The 20,021-nt window shown below is 48.5% G+C and overlaps 2 protein-coding genes and 1 pseudogene across 6 annotated transcripts in view; all 3 read right to left on the reverse strand.

The window, feature by feature from the left end:
• The window catches only part of LOC126069182 (heat shock transcription factor, X-linked member 3-like), a 124,031-nt gene extending 115,123 nt beyond the window's left edge, over positions 1-8,908 (reverse strand). Inside the window, exon 1 of the mRNA XM_049872221.1 lies at positions 8,884-8,908. The gene's annotated coding sequence lies outside the window, so the exon portion shown is untranslated. The remainder of the gene's footprint in view (positions 1-8,883) is intronic.
• The window catches only part of TMEM185A (transmembrane protein 185A), a 161,607-nt gene that overhangs the window by 94,258 nt on the left and 47,328 nt on the right, over positions 1-20,021 (reverse strand). For 4 of the 5 annotated variants that reach the window (XM_049872227.1, XM_049872226.1, XM_049872228.1 and 1 more), the window contains 3 exons: positions 12,001-12,177; positions 11,320-11,443; positions 8,580-10,230 (listed from right to left, as the gene is read on the reverse strand). In XM_049872227.1, coding sequence (XP_049728184.1) covers positions 9,986-10,230; positions 11,320-11,443; positions 12,001-12,177 — 546 coding nt within the window. In that variant the 3' untranslated portion in view covers positions 8,580-9,985. Of the gene's footprint in view, positions 1-8,579; positions 10,231-11,319; positions 11,444-12,000; positions 12,178-20,021 lie in introns of those variants that run through there. The other variant, XM_049872230.1, reaches the window with a different exon arrangement.
• On the reverse strand, positions 4,056-8,492 carry LOC126069449 (heat shock transcription factor, X-linked-like; annotated as a pseudogene).

Below are 20,021 nucleotides of genomic sequence, written 5' to 3' on the forward strand. Positions count from 1 at the left end.
ACAGCCTTGCCCAGAATCTCCCAGAGCTGACAGCAGGGGCCTGGCGAGCTGGGGTACTCGGTTCTCGGGCTGGGGCTCCCCTCAGTCTTCTTTCAGGTCCTCACTTTGACTCCTCGCAGAGCCTGGGCCCAATCCCCTCAGACCTGGAGTCTCACCTCCCTGAGGGCCTCCCGAGGCACAAGGGAGGGCGCACCAAATCCGGCCACCCCTGCCTGGGGTCTACCAGGGCTGCAAGCAGGGGCAGTTTACGGTGGGGCCCCTTTGTCTGGGGGATACCCTCAGTGTCCTGAAGGTATTCCTGTTTACTGCTGACAGGGTCTGGGTCCTCTCCCTTCTGCTGATTGACTCCTCTCCAGACAGGACCAAGGCTTCACCCTCCTCAGATTCTCCAGACCGCATTCAGGAAGTGCCTCAGTCTCACAGCTCCTTCAAAACCTCCTAGAGCAACAGCAGCAACAGGTTTATCGAGGGTGGGCTCCTGTGTTTTAGGGTCCATAGACCCCTCTGTCCTCCCTCGGGTCCTGACCTTGACTCTTGGCAGAACCTGGGACTCCTCTGTCTGCTGACCTGAGGCTGCCCCCTTCAGACCAACCTAACCCTCCCTCAGACTCCCAAGAAAGAAGTCAGGAAACACCACATCCGGCCACTCTGCCGTGGTCTCCCAGGGCTGACAGAGGGCCGAAGCTGGATTCTGTGGGGCCTTTCTGTCCTGGGGTAGATGGACCTGTCAGTTCTCACCTTGAGGTTCCTCATCTTGGCTCCTGACTCCTTGATTAAATGCTCCCAGGACGATTCCCCCTCCTTGCCAGCTCGAGGGCCCTGATGGTTATCCCACTCCAGTACTCATTTCAGGAGCACTTATGGAAACCCTGGTGTCTTAGTGGTTAAGTGCTACAGCTCTTAACCAAAGGTCAGCAGTTTGAATCCGCCAGGCGCTCCTTGGAAACTCTATGGGGCAGTTCTACTCTGTCCTATAGTGTCGCTATGAGTCAGAATCCACTCCACGGCACTGGGTTTGGGTTTTTTTGGTCTGAGCGGCCACTATATACAAGGCTCCACTGGAATGGTCCTTTACCACTGGCAGTTTAGCCATTTTCTAAGGGTTCTGAGGGGTCTGTTGAACTGTCAGACTCTGAAATCACGAATCTGAAACAGCCCAAAGCCGCCTCTGAAACAAGTTCCCATCCGGGACAGTGATTTCATCATTGTCTTTCTCTGCACTTTTCTTCATTCTGACCGGGCCATCACCATGCTCACCCGCTCTCATCCTCACTTGTACCTGACTCTTTGCATTGTTTTGTACAGTGGAAGGGGAATTGTTTTCTCTGGGCCCTGCCTTGAAAGCCCAGTCCCCCAGGGATGGTCCCGATGTGGAAGGATGAGGAAAGGGGAGTGGTGGGAAATGCAGGTTGTATACCAGGGCCAGGTGTCCCCAGCGGGCACTGCACAATCGGACCTGGTAATTCTCCTCAATGGAGGCTGTCCTGGGCATAGGAGGATATTTAGCAGAACCCCTGCCCTCTATCCACTAGAAGCCGGTAGCACATCCCCACAAAGTCCCTAAACATTAGCAAATGTCCTGCGGCAGGGGTGTGGGGGAAGCCACCCTCGAGTGAGAACCACTGTCCTCAGGACTTCCGGGGTGATTTCTGAGGCTTTGCCGGAAACAGGACTTCTGCCCTCCGTGCTGCTCTACCACAGTCCCTAACTGCTTGCTGCTTCACCCACCGTTATATGACCGTTTGACTGACAACATCCGGCTTTGTGGTAATGACCCAGAGCCCCCACTGGCCTCTATGGCAGTCGTCTGTCATCCCATGGGGCGCCATGATGGCAGAATGCCATTGTCACTAAGCCCTAAGAGGCAGCACACACAGGGAGGTCGTGGACACATTCCCACAGAACTGGGGTTCTTGGGTTTGGTCAGACCGTGGGAGAGAGTGCTACCCTATTTTCCACTTTCTCATTTGTCATTGTTTGGATGTAGCCACCTTCACTGGAGAGGGTGCAGGGGAAAAGGAGACCTCAGAGGTGATCTTGGGGTACACTGACCTTGGAACCTAGCTGACCTTGGGCTAAAGGAGGTCTGGGCAGTGCTCAGTGGCAAGTGAGTCCAGGGTGTCCATGCTCTCCCTCAACACAAGACACAGGCAATGACTCTACACTTGTACAGATGAGGTCAAACCAATTCAATAGCTTCTGGAAGGTTCTGTCAGGTGTTTAGGAAGCTGTATGGACCACGGCAGTACACACAGAGCAGGTGCCCAAAGTAACCATGCTGTATTGTGCTTTGGAAAGGCCTGGCTATTGTTACTCTCATTGTGTGTGTATACATAATATATACATAGACATACACACACCTGTGTGTCTATGTATTTCCTGTCACCCAGACATCAGAACCACCTGGGTGTACGGTTTTAGCATTAAATGTCACACTTTACATACCTTCTGTACATTTCATGCAGCCCTCTCTAGGTCTAGAGCTACTTCTAGTTCAGTCATGTTTTATACTTTTCTAATCGCTGTCACCTTATCGTGTCCTGGAAGCAACAGTGAAATAACGTGCCCTGGATCATCCTGGTCTGTATTTTCAAGACTTGGTTTAGCTGTCAGGACACAGCCCTTAAAACCTGTTCACACTCACTTTACTCCCAGATGTTTCTAGAAAGCAGCCCTCTGCCCTAGCTCAGAGGGACTCAAGGTCGGCATATTTCCTTTAACTATTAAGTTCAAAACAGAGAAATGAGTAAATGGTAAGAATGAAGTACGGAGGAGGTCTGCTACTGGTGTCATACACTCTAGGCTTTGTAAACGAGACCATGTCCTTCAAGCAAATCCTTTTCAAAGGCAAACCACCCGGTATTACGTTGTGCAAACCCACACCTTTCTACATAGATCTGCATGTAAGCAAGTTTCCCGTGGGTTGAAGTGGATTTAAGGAGCATCCATCTCCATATGACTCAAGTAAAGATCAAGAGGCATTTGGAATTACAAGATGAGAAAAATGCCCTTCTGAAAAGTGGAAGAGCTCACAAATTCAGGAAGCGTAGAAAGGTGATGGGCACCCATTTCTACCTAAGCACTGGTTTGTAACAGCAGCTAGACGGGGCTCTCCACCTGCAAGGCAGTGCGAGATGGGGATTACAAGCACTTCTGTCAGCCATTCCCAAGTGTCCACTTCCCACCCACTCTTCAGCTCTCACAGAACTCTCCTACCTTGGGCCAAATTCAAAATCCAGGAGATCGCCACCTGGGGGTGTTGGGGTTTGGGTTCTCCCACTGCCTGATCTCGGAAGTCTTTGGGTGCTATGCCTAATTATCTATACGAAGAACTGGAAAGTGTCCTTCATGCACTTTCGGACAGAGCACTCTACGGAGCCCCATCGATGAGAGCGTGTGTTCTCATGTAGATACCCCAAGCAAGCAGAACCAACTTGTAAAGAGAAAGGCTTGTCTCCAGAAGGTTTCTTTCTAAGCACAACTATCATATCAATTTTTAGTTCTAAAAATAAAAGAAAAAACTCCCAGACCCAGCACGTGGAATCAAAGCCAAAGGTCAACCGCCGTATCCACATACACATGAGCCTCTCTCAACAGAAAACCTGTAGGACTCATGGGCGGTGACTGTCACCTGCACAACGGTATGTTGGGGGACAGGAAGGGCACGTGTCAGCCCTCCCCTAAAGTGAGAGTTGGTCTTTCTTCATCTGTCAGTTGAAGAGAGTGTTATACAAGGCACAGACAGGACAGGGAATTGTGTCTGGGTGGCCAAGAAGGCAGTGTGGTGGTTACGCACCAACGTCAGGGTTTGGAACCTATTGCAGATTTCAGACAGCTCTTTAATGAGTGGATGCAGGCTGTCCCAAGGCCTTCCTCACACCCGTAACCTGTCTGAGCATCATCTAGGGGCCTGCGTTATGCTGGGGAGGACCGTGCTTACGTTTGCTTCTACCATGCAAGCAAACCATACCTCAGAGGGCGACTCAAGTGCAAAGACAGACAAGTGACAGAGACAAGGATCATCACTCAGATAGACGGTCACTCATTTTCTGGTGCTTTTATTGGCCTGCACCCTTCCTGGGAAAACGACTGCCTTATCTGTGGTGGTCCCTGAGCACAGGACACCCTGGGGGCCTGATGATAGGCAGCCTGTAGGCTGAGAAGCAGAGGCAGTTGGCGAAGCAGTGGAATGGCATGGCTGGGGGTGAGGAAACAGGCATGCGGACAGCAGGCCCCATAGCCCTGATGGGCATGGGGACCCAGGGGCAGCAGAAGGGCAACAGGCCCGCCCAAGGCAGGAACATGGCAGGGGAGCTGTGGTATCCTGGAGGCTCGGCTGGCAGACCCACCATCGGCCCAAAGGAACATATATGCGCAGAAACCCTGACGTGGACAACCCGGGGAGGCTTCCCGAGGGCAGTGGCCTCGGTACCAGGGGCAGCCCGGGGAGTCTGGCTCTTCTCCGGCTAGTGGGGAGACCGTGCTGACAGGTGGGCCACAGCCCCCAGGTTTCTTCCCACCAGCCTCGAGGGCCCTTGCTGCAGTTGCTGGTGGGGCCCAGCGGGCACTGCTGCTTCCGGACGTGTCATCGGGCAGTTCTGGGTTCCCCGGGCCCGCTGGCTTGTTCTCACTGGGACAGGTGGGAGCTTCCTGTCGCTCCACAGCTGTAGGTGCTGAAGGAGATCTCGGGGCTTCGGGCTGGCTCTACCTCTGCTGGGAGTACGTGTGCAGGATGGCTTTGGATGACCCTGTTACGCCCACTCTTCTCTTCATCTTCACAAGGAGCTTAGAGGAAGTGTTTTTTAAAGTAGGGGCAATAGTAGAAGTGTAACTAAGATCCACATTTTAAAAAGAAAAAGAAATGAAAGTGACGTCACAGGAGAACTGACAGCAACTAAAAACAAATCTCCACCCAAGCAGTGTCACTAGCCGTCCTGGCGGCCTTCTGACAAAGGTCACAGTCCCAGGTGGTAGCTGGAAACACGACTGTTAACCCTCAACATTCCCCAACCTCCGACCGGCATTTCACCCCTGGAACAGGACTCAAAGAGCAAAAATCCAAGTAAACAACCCACCAAGGTCCAAGTACACAACCGACCGCAAGGGGACTCTGAAATGGCACTGAGACTGATAAAGACTCGCAGCCTTCACGACGACATGGACCTGGCAATAGACCCAATCCCTTGCTGGGAGCCACGGGCTCTTCACCACCTGGGGCCACTGGCCGGGCTCCACAGGCCCGGTACTCTGCCTTCAGCACTCTCGTTAAATGGCTTAGGGCAGCACCTCGAGCCCAGCTTGCGGGGCCCTGCTGTTTGCAGAGGAAGGGAACAGCACGGCTAGCTAGGGGACAAGTTCAAGAGCTGTGGTGTCATAGGGCGTGTCAGTCGCAGGAGGGAACACAGATCCTGAGATGTCACAGCTATCATCTTTGAAACCCTCTCCCCAAAATAACGCTCAGTCATTGTCACCACCACCCAGAGGGGACACAGGCCTAGGAGCTGTCCTGCACCTCGCCCTAGGTGCCCCCACTCCCCAGAGGCCGTCCTGGGAGTTCAATGACCCTGTCCCCGAGCCCACCGCCTTAGCCCTGGGAGGGAGGCCCTCGGTCGTTACCTTGCTCACGACACACACTGATCTTTCTTCTTTGAAACATCTAGCGAGGCAGACAGGTTGCCAAGCAATCTGATGCATTTTGCTGAAGCCGTAGAGGTTGAGCTGGCGGATGAAGCTCTTCATATAGTGCGTTGCAAACACTTTGTCAGCACCGTCTTGGTCCAAAATCTCTTTTTGAAATAGTTTTTCGTTGATCCCGATGCACGCGCCGTTACACTCCCACCAAATGGACACAAACTGATTGCTGCTCACGATGTTCCAGTTTCTTGGGGAAGGGGAGAGAACACAGGCTCCCGCCCCTCGGTGACAGGGTGTTCGTGCCTGGGCCTGGTCTTCTCAAAGAAGGCCTTTCGGTCGGCGTTTGGAAAGCGGTCTCTTCAAGCAGGAATCTCCCGTTGGGGCAGCCAGGTGGCAGCGGGTCGTCCCAGGCCCCTGCCGGAACTGCTGCAGGAACCGGTCCCTCACTGACATTTCGGGGTGCCCCGGCCCTTGGGGGAGAAAGGGCCATGCTCGAGCCTGGGTCCTGGCCTGGGGGACTGCTCTTCTCGCAACTATCCATGCAAAGTGAAGGCTCTGCTTCCTTCCTAGCAACAAGGGTGAGGCTTAGCCCCCAGCGCTGGGCTCACAATGCAGCCCCAGGTGTCACAAAGGTGCCCAGGCTGCTTGACAGGGACGTCACAGGACACTTACCAAGTGACCTCAATAGAAAGCCACACAGGTGGGTTACCTGTCAGCATGTCTCACATTCTGGGCCACACATGTTCATTTCAAAATGTCACGGCTGATTCAAACATTTGTGTTTCCGGGATCAGGCCCAACCTTCCTTCAAAGCAGGACATGTCTTCCTCCGAGAGCCCCTGGATCAGGTAGAACCAGATGGAAGTCACCGACTCAGCAGGTTCAGAGCTCCTTCATGGAACTCACTGGCTTTGAAGCGCTGCACGGGATTAACGTTTGCAAACACTGAGCAGAATCTTGGACAAGTGTCCATGGTCAAGGCTGGAGCCAACCACCATTGTAGCACAGTCACAGGCAGGGGCAGCAAAGTCCTCCACACAGATGCCGTACCATGCCCGCAGGATATGTCATAGGAAGGCACACTGCAGATGGGTACGCAGGTGACTGGGCTGGCCCTCTCTTCCCCCACTGCTGAGCACCCACAGGACCGTAGGCGTCCTTCCTCCTGCCTCTCCTCCGCATGGACACGGCCCCCCATCCATACTCTATTACATGCCGGGCGTCTCCGTGGTCTCTCCATTACAGGGCATTTGTCCCCTGTCCTTAACACACGCCTTCTTTCCCTTGACCACGTCAGAGAGAAATGTGTCTTGGATCTGCCCTGGTGTTTGACCCCTGCAACTGTTCTTTTGAGGTTGGGACTGGGAGGTCCAGCATGGGATGTCTGTCCACCCAGAGCAGCATCTATATCTCGTTCTCCCTGAGGGAAAGCAGCTGCTTTCCCAGATTGAGTTTTGTTTCCCAAAGTCTCCTTGACTACTTAATTGTACTAAGTATGCACCCTGGTGGAGGAGGGGGGACAGTTTCTACTGGCGACTTTTAACAGGTTGCATCATTAAACAGAAAATGCAGGCTTACAAAATTGATCTTGTAGCTAGAGGGGAAGGAATGGTCTTTCCGGTTACGCACCTTGGTCACAGGATGGCTATGCTGTTTGCATCTGAACAAAGACGCCTTCCCGGTATCAGGACGGGCAGCCAGGTGTGCCTAATCAAAGGCCCCTTCCTCTTACCCCGTTACCCTTTCCCCATGCACTCCAGCACATATACCCCTCCAGTTTAAGGTTTCAATCTATGACATGAATCCCTCTGTCTCCTGCCTACAACGCATTGTGGGGCATTCGTAGAAGATGTTTCCTTGGTCAATTCACGCTGGGATGAGGGTCTGAGCAAGACTGACCCCATGATGAATCTTGCCCAGTTCCTCTTCATCCTAATCTCTGCGTTACTAATAAAAGCTGATGATCTCATCACTGGGTAATGTCAGCTGTTTGCTGAAAGCTAAGCACTGCACCAGCTCATTTTTCATCTTGGTTCACCACACACCCACATCACATAGGGGGCACCACTCCATGACACCCCATCTCAATCCAGGCACAGAGACTGCTGACCACTGAGGTGAGGCGGAAATAGGGACCCAGGCCTGAGGCTCTCCTGCACCGTGGGTGAGAGCCAGGGATCTCACTTGGAAGGCTGAGGTTGGCATCCCAGCCCAGCCATGTCCAAGCTCTGTTACCGCAGGCGTGTTACTTAACCTCTCTGAGCCTCAGTCTCCTCACGGTGGTGACAGTGTCAGCAGCTGCCTTACAGGGATGTGAGGATTCAGTGAGACCCACCCAGGGAACAAGGTACCTGGCAGGAAGGCAGAACTGCTGACGTTGCTTTCAAAGATGTTGTGCTTGACAGCAAGTCTGAAATCTACTGAGCCTAAGAAAGGCCCTTGGCTAACGACGGGACATCACTTAATCAACAGCACAAGCTAGATCTCCTTGTCAGTTGCTACAAACCACCAGCTGACACTCCACCTGAGCTCCCATCCCATGAAAAGGCAGAGGGACCATGGTGGGCCACACAGCAATCAGGGAGAGAGTTTGCTTAAACATGAGCAATACTTGGCTGTTGGTGAGCCCTGGCCATGCAGAAGAATCTCTGAAACCCGATCCCCCTGGGGGGCATCTTGGAATGCCCCCCCAATTCTCTGCTGAGTCTCATGAGCTGCAGCAAAGGTGACACGGTGTCACCTAGGCAACTGTGGATTCTTGATGCCGTCCCTATTTTCCTCCCGTCCCCTTAGGCTGTACCTGGAAGCCAACTAGGTCTAAAGGGTTGTCCCCAACACACCCCCACCCGACTGCCTATGCAACTGCAGATGCTTCTCTGAGACCGGCTGAGCCCACACTGAGTTTCCTGGACCACCTGTACAACAAGCTCCACACGGTGCACGTCAAAAGTGAGGAACTGCTTTATTGAACAGCTGAGGGAGCTGGAATAGTGAGTTTAGCTGAACTTCTTACACACCGCGCAGGCACAGCGACACCACCCATTCACCCTGTGCCCCCAAACGAGGGCAGCTTTGGCGGAGTTCAGTGTCAGGGGAGGAGCTGTTTACAGGGTTCAGTTGTAGCTCAAACAGACGACCAGGCAGTGGCCTCCTTTGAAACTCCTCCTCGCCTCTCCTGGGTGAGAAAATCAACCCTCCTCTTTCCTTGCTGTAGAAAACGCTTTCTTTTCAGGCTGAAGGGTTTCCTACCTGTAAGAACTGGTTTCTCCCCTCCTCTGATCCACGGCTATACCAGCGGTGCTTACAGAAACCACTGTCAGAATGAAAAGGGTGGGACTCAGGCTAAAGTTCTCTCGTCACCGCAGACCAAAATCTGCAGACTTGGAGCTACCCATGATACCGTTGTTCAGGTTTCGTCTCTGACCACCTTCTGTAGGGTTCCAGTTTCAAACAGTGCTTTGTGATTTTTGGCAAGCCAACAGTCCTTGGAGGTTGCAACAGCGCGGACTGTTTCCCACTTGTGGTGGCTGTCCTGGTAGTAGCAGCTGCTCCATCCGAGGAGAACCTCAAGTGGGTGAATGGCTGTGTCCCACAAGGCAGCCCCTGCTGGGGCAGGCAGTATGCCGCCAGCTTCTACTCCAGCACAGAGCACGTCCATCTCGAGTACAAGCTTGTAAAAAAATACTTTAACAGAGTAGACTGTACAGAGTAGGATTGCACACCGTATGTCACAATGCTAAAATATTTGTATAAATACTATACAGCCATGGAGTTACTCCATGAGAAAGGGCTTGCCAAGGAGGCTTTAAGGAAAACCTGCCGTGGTCCTGCCCCAAGAGCAAGGCCTTCCCGGGTAGGGCGCTGGGAGTGAGGCCTGCAAGGCATACAACCAGTGGGCAACAGCGACACGTGGAGAGCTCCTACTGACTATGCAGGAGAAGTCTGGGCCACACATCCTGGCAGACGTGCTTTAAAAATGCTGTGATCCTGTTTAGCATTTTACCCAACAGACACGAAGACCCCCTTCCTGGGCCACATCAGCCATCCCTGAGGGCGATAAGCCAGCTCCTCAGGCCCATGTGGAAGTCAGTTTCTCCTGTTTTCGTGGGCACGCTCTCCGTCAAGCACGCTTACCCTGACACCCCCCACACCCGTCGTCCAGGCCCCTCCTCCTCTGTGACACGTGGTGGGGAGTCACCGAGAGGCTTTGAATGCAAACAAGGCAGGAGATGACAGTCCTCGAGGGCCCGGCTCCAGTTCCAGCCCTGGGTGGAGGGTGCAGACAGAGGCAGAGGGAGGGCGAGGAGTGTGTGTCCGATCCACCCATGTTCCCTCCCGGAAAGAAGTGCCTTTAATCTGGCATTTCGATATTTAGCTTGGGAGGAGGGAGCACATACTTTCCAGGGCTCTGTGTAATGACTACCCTGGCCTTCTTTCGAAACATAGGAGCAATTTTAGGAGGTTCCGGAACAGGGCTTTCTTCCGTTTCTTCATTATCTTCGTGATGAAGGTCATATGAGATGTTTCCATATTCTCTTAAAAATGGGAAAATTTCAAGCAGAAACTGACAGAAATCTTTGCGAATACCAAACCACCCTGAAAAATAAGAAAACACTTTTTCAAAAACTTGGTTCAAGTGAGTTTCACATACATTTTCTTTCCCGAACGTGAAATTGCACTGCTGTGCGGTAATGCTTTATTCTGTCGCCCCAGAAACAAAGACTGAACCCGGTCTGAAAACCTGGAACTTGACCAGGCCCTCCAGGTGACCCTGAGGGTACACACAACTGAGAACCTCAGCTCTAAACCAAAAAACCAAACCAAAGCCGTTGCCGTTGAGTCTATTCTGACTCATAGTGACCCTACGGGACAGAGTAGAACTGCCCCATGGCGTTTTCAAGGAGCAACTGATAGATTCGAACTGCCAAGCTTTTGGTTCAGCACCCAAGCTCTTAACCAGGGCTCTAGCGAGGCTCAGATACCTGTGAGAACCTAGACGATGCTGTCATCCTCTTAATCGTCCCTGGTCCAACCCTCACGTGGGGCACAGAATGTCATCCAAGTAGAGGAATTCTGTCACCCCCGGGATGAGGGAGGTCGTCAGGCACGTGCTGGTCCAGGCCAGTGGGAGGCCTGGGCTCCAGGGGCCCCTCCAGTGACTTCTAGGAGGCCAGTCTTTCCTGCGCCCAGCACAGGAACGTCAGCTCAGTGCTGGCTCTCCTGGTGCACAGCCAACAAGGACAGCCAGGGCTGCAGTCTAGGGCCCTCCCCACCTCCACCGCTCAGGCTTGCAGAAGGGCAGCCTCTGGGGGTATGCGCAAAGGAGCCTCTGAGCCTAGCAAACAGGGGACCACACCGCAGGGATGGAGAGGAAGAACATGCCAATTAAGTACCACTGACAAGACTAGGTTTAGGAGGGGCTGCTGGGCTGGTTCTGGTATCCCTCAACTCGCAGCCCGACACTGCTAGAGAAGAGTGGTGCCAGCCAGTGGAGAGTAAGCTGATGGCGTGGCTTTCCGCTGAAGATCTGAGACCGCCTCGGGCCCAGCTTTCCCAGGCATGCACATTCATTTGGAGCCCTCAGGTTCCTCCTTTTCTAGAGCGTGGGCGCACACAGACGTACACACACACACACACACACACACACACACCCCGCACAAGGGCTTCCAAATGGTGTGTACATACAGTGGTTTCCTCCCTTCTGTCCAAAGGTCGTTGCCATGAGAGTGATCAGTGAAAGCCACAGCGGGACAAATATCGGTATGCAAGAGAATGCATTGTGGCCGTCCAGTTTGTGAACCAGCAGGATCTAAAGAAAGAAACAGCCAAGGTCATGCTGAGGCAACATCTGCAAGTAGTCAGAGGAAGTCTGCAGCCAGAGCCTCACTAGACACCCCCAGCAGGTCTCAGGGAGGGAAGTGAGCACTAGAGGAAAGAATGGCCACCCTCCCAGTGTCGGGGAGGGGCCGCCCAGTGTCACGTGCCTCTTCAGGACTAAGCAAGGGTAGTTTCTAAGGCCTGTGCTTCTCACGGGAGAGACCTCTTAGTGTTTGTTCTCAGAAACAAACAGCACCTGTTGCACCATTCGCCACAGAAGTAAAATACAAAATACAACTTTCCTTTTCAGAAAGTAGCAGCAGCCATAAATATGGATGCCTCCTGGCTAAAAAGGGGCCCTTCTCACGGCCGGTTCCCAGCCCCAGACAGGACAGGCTGTTCTAAGTCTCCTGATGGTCTCTGTAGGCATCTCTGTGGGAGTTGGCACCCTGTGAGTTCAAGGGCTCGCCAGCTGCACCAGTGTCCAAGCTGCTGTTATAGGGAAGGGCGGGGCTCTGAATATGAAGACTGTTTCCTCAGAAAGCTCACCTCAAAAGTTAGAAGTGGCACGACGATGGTCATCCAGCTCAGGGCCATTGTTATGTGTGTCCTCCGCTGCTCCGCTATCACATCCATGGAGCGCAGGAACAAGACGGACCACACGATGTAGTAGAGGACAACCAGGCACAAAAAGGACATGAGAATCCACAGGGGGACACACACAACCTGAGGGGAGGAGGAGAGGCATCTCTGCAGCTTCCACCACAGCAGATGGAGGCGTTGGCAAAGCCCTGCTGGGTCTCTCTAGTTAAGACAGTGCAAAACTACACAGTGCAAGACGGAATAAGGACAGTCCTACCTCAGGGGACAGCTGGGGGGACAGCATAGTGTTTTTAGCACAGAACCTGCACTGGGAATGTTTTCCATGGGTCACTGTGGAGGTAGACAAGCCTTCCTCTGCCCCTACTGCTTGTCAGTCATCCAGTCCTGTTAGCATCCTGGCTCCCTGAGGGCCCAGGGCAGAGCTGTCACCCTGTGGACAGAGATACTCTCTTGCCCTCTCCCTTCACAGGCAGCACTCTGCATCCTGCTCCAGCTACTTGGCAATGTATTTGGGAACTCACTTCCCGGAAACGTCAGCTGCCTAGCTTTCTACAGACCCCCTGGCTAACTTTGCAGATAGACGCCGGGTGCCTACACTCCCCTGTCCATGCTTCCACGGCAGCACAGGCTCTGTAAGTTGCTGTGAGACCAGAAAGACCATACTCCACCTCATACAGCCCGCAGGTAACAGTGGAGGCATCAGCTGGCCAGCATCTCGCATGGCCCCCACCCCCTTGGACTACTTTCTCAATTATTCATTTTTCCTTTATTCATTATCGTACAGGGAAATTGCCATTTTTTCTTTTGTGTACAGTTCTATGACTTTTAACACATATACAGATTCATGTAACCACTGCCACAGGATGGATACGGAACACTTGGATCGCCTCATAAACACCCCCAATGCTAGCCGCCTTTACTGTTACACATTCTCCCCACCCATAACCCCTGGCAACCACTCTCATTATACATTTATCCTTTCTAGAATGTCATATAAATGGAATCAAACAGCATGCAACTTTTTCAGACCAGTTTCTCTCAATCAGCATGCCTTTGAGCTTCATTCCCTTTGTGTGTATGTGCACGCTGTGTCTATATGGCCATTGTGTATATATGGACAGGTCCTTCCCTTATATTGCAGAGTGGTATTCAAATTTTATTCAATGGTATGGATTTACCTGTTTGCCTATGCATTCACTGACTGAAGAGTATCCAGTTTGGAGCTATCACAAATAAAGCTGCTACAAACCTAAGTTTTCATTTCCCTAGGGTAAACACTGGCCCCCCCCCCCAAGTATCTGGCAGTTTGTCGTACTGTGCGAACTTGAGTGTTGCTGTGATGCTGGCAGCTATGCCAGCGGTATTCAGGTACCAGCAGGGTCACCCATGGCAGAGAGGTGTCAGTTTTCAGACTAAGACAGACTAAGAAGAAGGAGCTGGCGGTCTACTTTCGAAAAGAATTACCCAGTGGAAACCTTATGAATAGCAGCGGAACACTGTCTGATATAGTGACAGAAGATGAGCCCCTCAGATTGGAGGGAACTCAAAATACACCTGGGGAAGAGTTGTGTCCTCAATGTAGAGTCGACCTTAATGACGTGGATGAAGTCAAGCTTTCAGAATCTTCATTTGCTGATGTGGCATGACTCAAATGAGAAGAAACAGCTGCAAACATCCATTAATAATAGAAATGTGGAATGTATAAAGTATGAATCTAGGAAAATTGGAATTCTTCAAAGATGAAATGGAACGCATAAATATCAGTATCCTAGGTATTAGTGGGCTGAAATGGGCTAGTATTGGCCATTTTGAACCAGACAGTCATATGGTGTACTATGACAGAAATGACAACTTGAAGAGGAATGCCGTTGTATTCATTGTCAAAAAGAACATATCAAGATCTATCCTGAATCAGAACGCTGTCAGTGATAGGATAATATCCACATGCCTACAAGGATGACCAGTCAATAGCACTATTCTTCAAATTTTCGCACCACCCACTAAGGCCAAAGATGAAGAAACTGAGAATTTCTGAAATTGATCAAACATACAATCAGGATGCAGTGATAATTACTGGTGATTGGAATGCAAATGTTGGAAACAAAGAAGGTTCGGGAGTTGGAAAATATGGCCTTGGCGATAGAAATGACACCAGAGATTGCATGATAGAATTTTGCAAGACTAACAACTTCTTCATTGCAAATACCTTTTTTCACCAACATGAAGAACGACTATACATGCAGACTTCACCAGATGGAATACACAGGAATCAGATGGACTACATCTGTAGAAAGAGATGATGGAAAAGCTCAACATCATCAGTCAGAACAAGGCCAGAGTCTGACTGTGGAACAGACCATCAGTTGCTCATATGCAAGTTCAAGTTGAAACTGAAGAAAATCAGAGCAAGTCCCAAACAGCCAAAATACAACCTTGAGTATATCCCATCTGAATTTAGAGACCAACTAAAGAATAGATTTGATGCGTTGAACACTAATGACTGAAGACCAGATGAGCTGTGGAATGACATCATACATGAAGAAAGCAAGAGGTCATTATAAAGACAGGAAAGAAAGAAAAGACCTAAATGGATTTCAGAAGAAACTCTGAACCTTGCTCTTTGAATGCAGAGTAGCCAAAGTGAAAGGAAGAAATGATTAAGTGAAAGAGCTGAACAGAAGATTTCAAAGGGCCCCTCTAGAAAATAAAGTAAAATATTATAATGACATGTGCAAAGACCTTGAGGTAGAAAACCAAACGGGAAGAACACACTCTGTATTTCTCAAGCTTAAAGAACTAAGGAAAAAATTCAAGCCTCGAGTTGCTATACTGAAGGATTCTACGGGGAAAATATTAAACGGCACTGGAAACATCAAAAGAAGATAGGAGTGAATACACAGTCATTACACCAAAAAGAATTAGTCCATGTTCAACCATTTCAGGAGGTAGCATACACGGGTCAGGAACTGATGGCACTGAAGAAGTCCAAGCTGCACTGAAGGCACAGATGGAAAACAAGGCTCCCAGAATTGATGGAATACCAATTGAGATTTTTCGACAATTTGATGCAGCACTGGAAATGTTCACTTGTGTATGCCAAGAAATTTGGACAACAGCTGCCTGGCCAACTGACTGGAAAAAAAAAAGAGATCCATATTTATGACTATTTCCAAGAAAGATGATCCAACCGAATATGGAATTTATCAAACAATATCATTAATATCACATGCAAGTAAAATTTTGCTAAAGATCATTCAAAAAGCAGGGAGCAGCCAGAAATTCAAACCGGATTCAGAAATGGTTGTGGAATGTGGGATATCATTGCTCCTGTCAGATAGATCTTGACTGAAAGCAGAGAATATGAGACATTTAGCTAGGTTTTATTTGACTACTCAAAAGCATTCAATGGTGTGGATCGTAACAAATTATGAACACTGCAAAGAATGGGAATTCCACAACACTTAATTGTGCTCATGAGGAACCTGTACATCGATCAAGAGGCAGTAGTTTGAGCAGAACAAGGGGGATGCTGCGTGGTTTAAAGTCAGGAAAGGTGTGCGTTAGGGTTGTATCCTTTCACCATACCTATTCAATCTGTTCGCTGAGCAAATAATCCGAGAAGCTGGACTGTATGAAGAAGAACTGTGCATCAGGATTGGAGGAATACTCATTAACAACCTGCATTATGCAGATGACACAACCTTGCCTGCTGAAAGTGAAGAGGACTTGAAGCACTTACTGATGAAGATCAAAGACCATAGCCTTCAGTATAGGTTACGCCTCAACATAAAGGAAACAAAAATCCTCACAACTGGACCAATGAGCAACATCATGATAAACGGAGAAAAGACTGAAGTTGTCAAGGATGTCATTTTACTTGGATCCACAATCAACAGCCATGGAGGCAGCAGTCAAGAAATCAGAAGATGCACTGCATTGGGCAAATCTGCAAAAGGCCTCTTTGAAGTGTTGAAAAGCAAAGATGTCACCTTGAGAATTAAGGTGCAGCTGCCCCAAGCCATGATGTTTTCAATTGCCTCATGTGTATGTGAAAGCTGGACACTGAAAAAGGAAGACTGAAAAAGAATTGACACTTTTGAATTGTGGTGTTGGAGAAGAATATTGAATGTACCATGGACTGCAGAAAGAACATATCTGTCTTGGGAAGAAGTACAACCGGAATGCTCTTTAGAAGTAAGGATGGCAAGACTACCTCCACATACTTTGGACATGTTATCAAGAGGGATCAGTCCCTGGAGAAGGACATCATGTTTGGTAGTTGAGGATCAGTGAAAAAGGGCAAGACCTTCAAGGAGATGGATTGACACAGTGGCTGCAACAATGGGCTTACTTAAGCATAACAAGGATCATGAAGATGGCGCAGGATTGGGCAGTGTTTCCTTCTGTTGTACATAGGGTGGCTATGAGTCAGAATCAACTCAAGGGCACCTAACAACAACAACAAGATACATACCCAGGAGTGCTAGGTTATATGGTAACTCTGTTTAACTTTTTGAGAAACTTCCAGATTGTTTTCCAAACCTGCTGCACCATTTTACATCTCCACCAGCCACCTATAAAGTTTCCAATTTCTATACTTTCTTGACAATACTTGTTATTGTCTATCTTTTTGATTATAGGCATGCTAGTAGGCATATACTAGTATGTAACTGTGGTTTTGATTTGCATTTCCTTGATGGCTAATGACGTTGAGAATCTTTTCACAAGCTTATTTACTATTTGTATATTCTCTTTAAAAAAATGTCTGTTCAAGTCTTTAGCCATGTTTTAAATCTGGGTGTTTATTTTCTTATTTCTGAGTTTTGACAGTTCATGTTTTGGATACAATTCCTTGTCAGGTATGTGCTTTGCAAGTATTTTCTCCCAGTATGTGATTTATCTTTTCATTCGTTTTACTTCAATTTTGAGCAAGTCCAAATTTATGACTTTTTTTTTATTTTATGGACCATGCCTTTGGTGTCATTTCTTAGAACTTTTTACTTAAGATCCTGAAGATTTTCTCCCACGTTCTCTTCTAAACGTTCTGTAGTTTTACCTTTAGACCTGTGGATCCATTTTAATTTGGTATCTGATTTTCAATCTTCCTGACTAGCTAGTTCTTGGCTGTAGGTTTTGCTGAAGAGTTTATACACGGCCTGGTCCTCTTGTTCTGCCTGCTAAAGCAGTTAGGTGACGAGACTGTCATTCATTGGTGTTCTGTTGTTGAGGGGAAAGTTATTGACCTTACCAGCCTTACTTGCTCGCTCTTGACCTTTGCAGCAAATGTGTAGTCAGACTGCTTCATCTGCTGGGACCTGCACAAGATTGGGGCTTGAGCAATCCCTCAGTCTACTTCAATAAAACATTAAAAATTCCTAACATTTTTTCCTGATTAGACCTTACACTAAAAAATTGGTCTTATCCAGAGTTGTTTCCTCCATGTTACAAAAGAAAAATTCTTGAACCCAATCACCATCCTCCAGCTGCAGCCTGCAGAAGATGTAGCATCGGTGCTTGAACAGTCTTTATTTTTATTGTGCTTTAAGTGAAAGTTTACGATTTGAGTCAGTTTCTCATACAAAAATTTATACACACATTATTATGTGACCCTAGTTGTTCTCCCTACAGTGTGACAGCACACTTCTCCTCTCCACCCTGTATTTCCCATGTCCATTCATCCAGCTCCTGTCCCCCTCTGCCTTCTCATCTCACCACCAGACAGGAGTTGCCCACATAGTCTCATGTCTCTACTTGAGCTAAGAAGCACACTCCTCACCAGTATCACTTTATGTCTTACGTCTTATAAAAACAAATTTTTTTTTTTTATGTCTTATAGTCCAGTTTAATCTTTGATTAAAGAGTTGGCTTTGGGAATGGCTTTAGTTTTGGGCTAACAGAGTTCGGGGGCCATGTCTTCTGGGGTCACTACAGTCTCAGTCAGACCATTAAGTCTGGTCTTTTTACTAGAATTTGAGTTCTGTACCCTACTTTTTTCCTGCTCCACTTCAGGAACTCTCTGTTGTGTTCCCTGTCAGAGCGGTCATTGGTGGTAGCCGGGCACCATCTAGTTCTTCTGGTCTCAGGCTGATGGAGTCTCTGGTTTACGTGGTCCTTTCTGTCTCTTGGGCTCATGTTCTCCTGTTGTCTTTAGTGTTCATCTCCTTTGTTCCAGGTGCATTGGGACCAAATGATGCATCTTAGATGGCTGCTTGCTAGCTTTTAAGACCCCAGATGCCACTCAGCAAAGTGGGACAGAGAACATTTTCTTAATAAACTTTGTTATGCCAATTGATTCGGATGTCCCCTGAAGCCATGGTCCCTAGACCCTCACCCCTGCTACTCTGTCCCTCAAAGTGTTTGGCTGTATTCAGGAAACTTCTTAGCTTTTGGTTTGGTCCAGTTGTGCTGACTTCCCCTGTATCGCGTGTTGTCCTTCCCTTAACCTCAAATAATAGTGGTCTCATACCATATTTGTCCTTTTGCAACTGATTTCACTCAGCATAATGCCTTCCAGATTCATCCATGTTATGAGATGTTTCACGGATTCATCATTGAACAGCGTTTTTGATTAAGAATATTTTATCAAAGACTTTGGGCAAAAGTTATGAATCCCATTTTCGCTATTTATGGAGGCTACTCATGTTCTCTTATTTTCTTCCCTGCCCCTAAATGAATATTTTCTTTTTTTTACTGTAGTTTTTACTTTTGTTTTTTTTAAATGTAAACCATGTTCATTACAGAAAATATCTAAAGTGCAAAAGTGTAAATCAACACATATTTTATGATACCATTCATATGAAATGTCCAGAACAGGGGAATCTACAGGGACAGAAAAGTAGATAGCGGTTGCCTAGGGCTGGGGGAGGAAAGACAGGTGATAGCTAAAGCATACAGGGTTTCTTTTCGGAGAGACGAAAATATTCTAAAATTGACTGTGGGGATGGTTGTACTTATCTGTGAAGATACTTAAAACCATTGAGCTGTACACTTTAAATTGATGGGTTGTATGGTATTGAATGATATTTCAATAAAGCTGTTAAAAACACAAATTCAAAATAAAAACAAACAACAAAAAGTATACATCATGCAGCATGGGGAAAAACCATGGGCACAACTCACCTCCAGGAGGTAATGGAACCCTTCTGCCTTTGTTCCAATCCTGTTTCTATGCATTTAATAGCTGACACCATACTGTATTCTCATGTTTGTAGCTTGCCATCTGTCTATCCGTCCGTCTGTCCATCTGTCTGTCTGTCCATCCATCCCCATCCACCCACCCACCCACCCACCCATCCATCCGTCCGTCCGTCCGTCCGTCCGTCTGTCCGTCCGTCCATCCATCCACCTACCTACCCACCCCCCCACCCATCCATCCATCCATCCATGTGCTGTCAATTTTAACCAAACACACATTAACTGGAGCCACAGTTTAAAAGCATGACTTAGATCCCACTGCTGACAAGAGTGTAAATTGGTACACCTTTCTTGAAAAAGCAAGTTGGCAATGCAGTTGTACTAGAGACTCTCAAAAGCTTCCCACTCTCTAACCCAGTAATACTGTCTTTGGAGTTTTTCCTGGGAAAACTATCCATAAATCAGGCAAAGATTTTTACGCACAAAAATATACAAGGCAACACGACTTATAATCACAAAATACTGGCAACAACCTGAATCTTCAGAGACAAGGGGATGGTGGAAGAATATTTTACATAATTAAACCTTAAAATCTATGTTTATAAAGAATTGACCTGGGGAAATGTTATGATACAACGTCAAAACAAAAAGCAGTATACACAATTATACATGCAGTGTGATCTCAGCTATCTACATAAAACAATAGAACCCCAAAGAAGAAACAGAAAACACAAACCAGTGGTGGGATTATGGTGGATTCTTACTCTATTAGCTATGCTTATGCTATTAGCTATATCTGTCCCAAGTTTTCTACAATGAACATGAATTACTTT

This window comes from Elephas maximus, chromosome X (genome assembly GCF_024166365.1).
Source record: "Elephas maximus indicus isolate mEleMax1 chromosome X, mEleMax1 primary haplotype, whole genome shotgun sequence".
In the NCBI taxonomy this organism is placed as follows: domain Eukaryota; kingdom Metazoa; phylum Chordata; class Mammalia; order Proboscidea; family Elephantidae; genus Elephas; species Elephas maximus.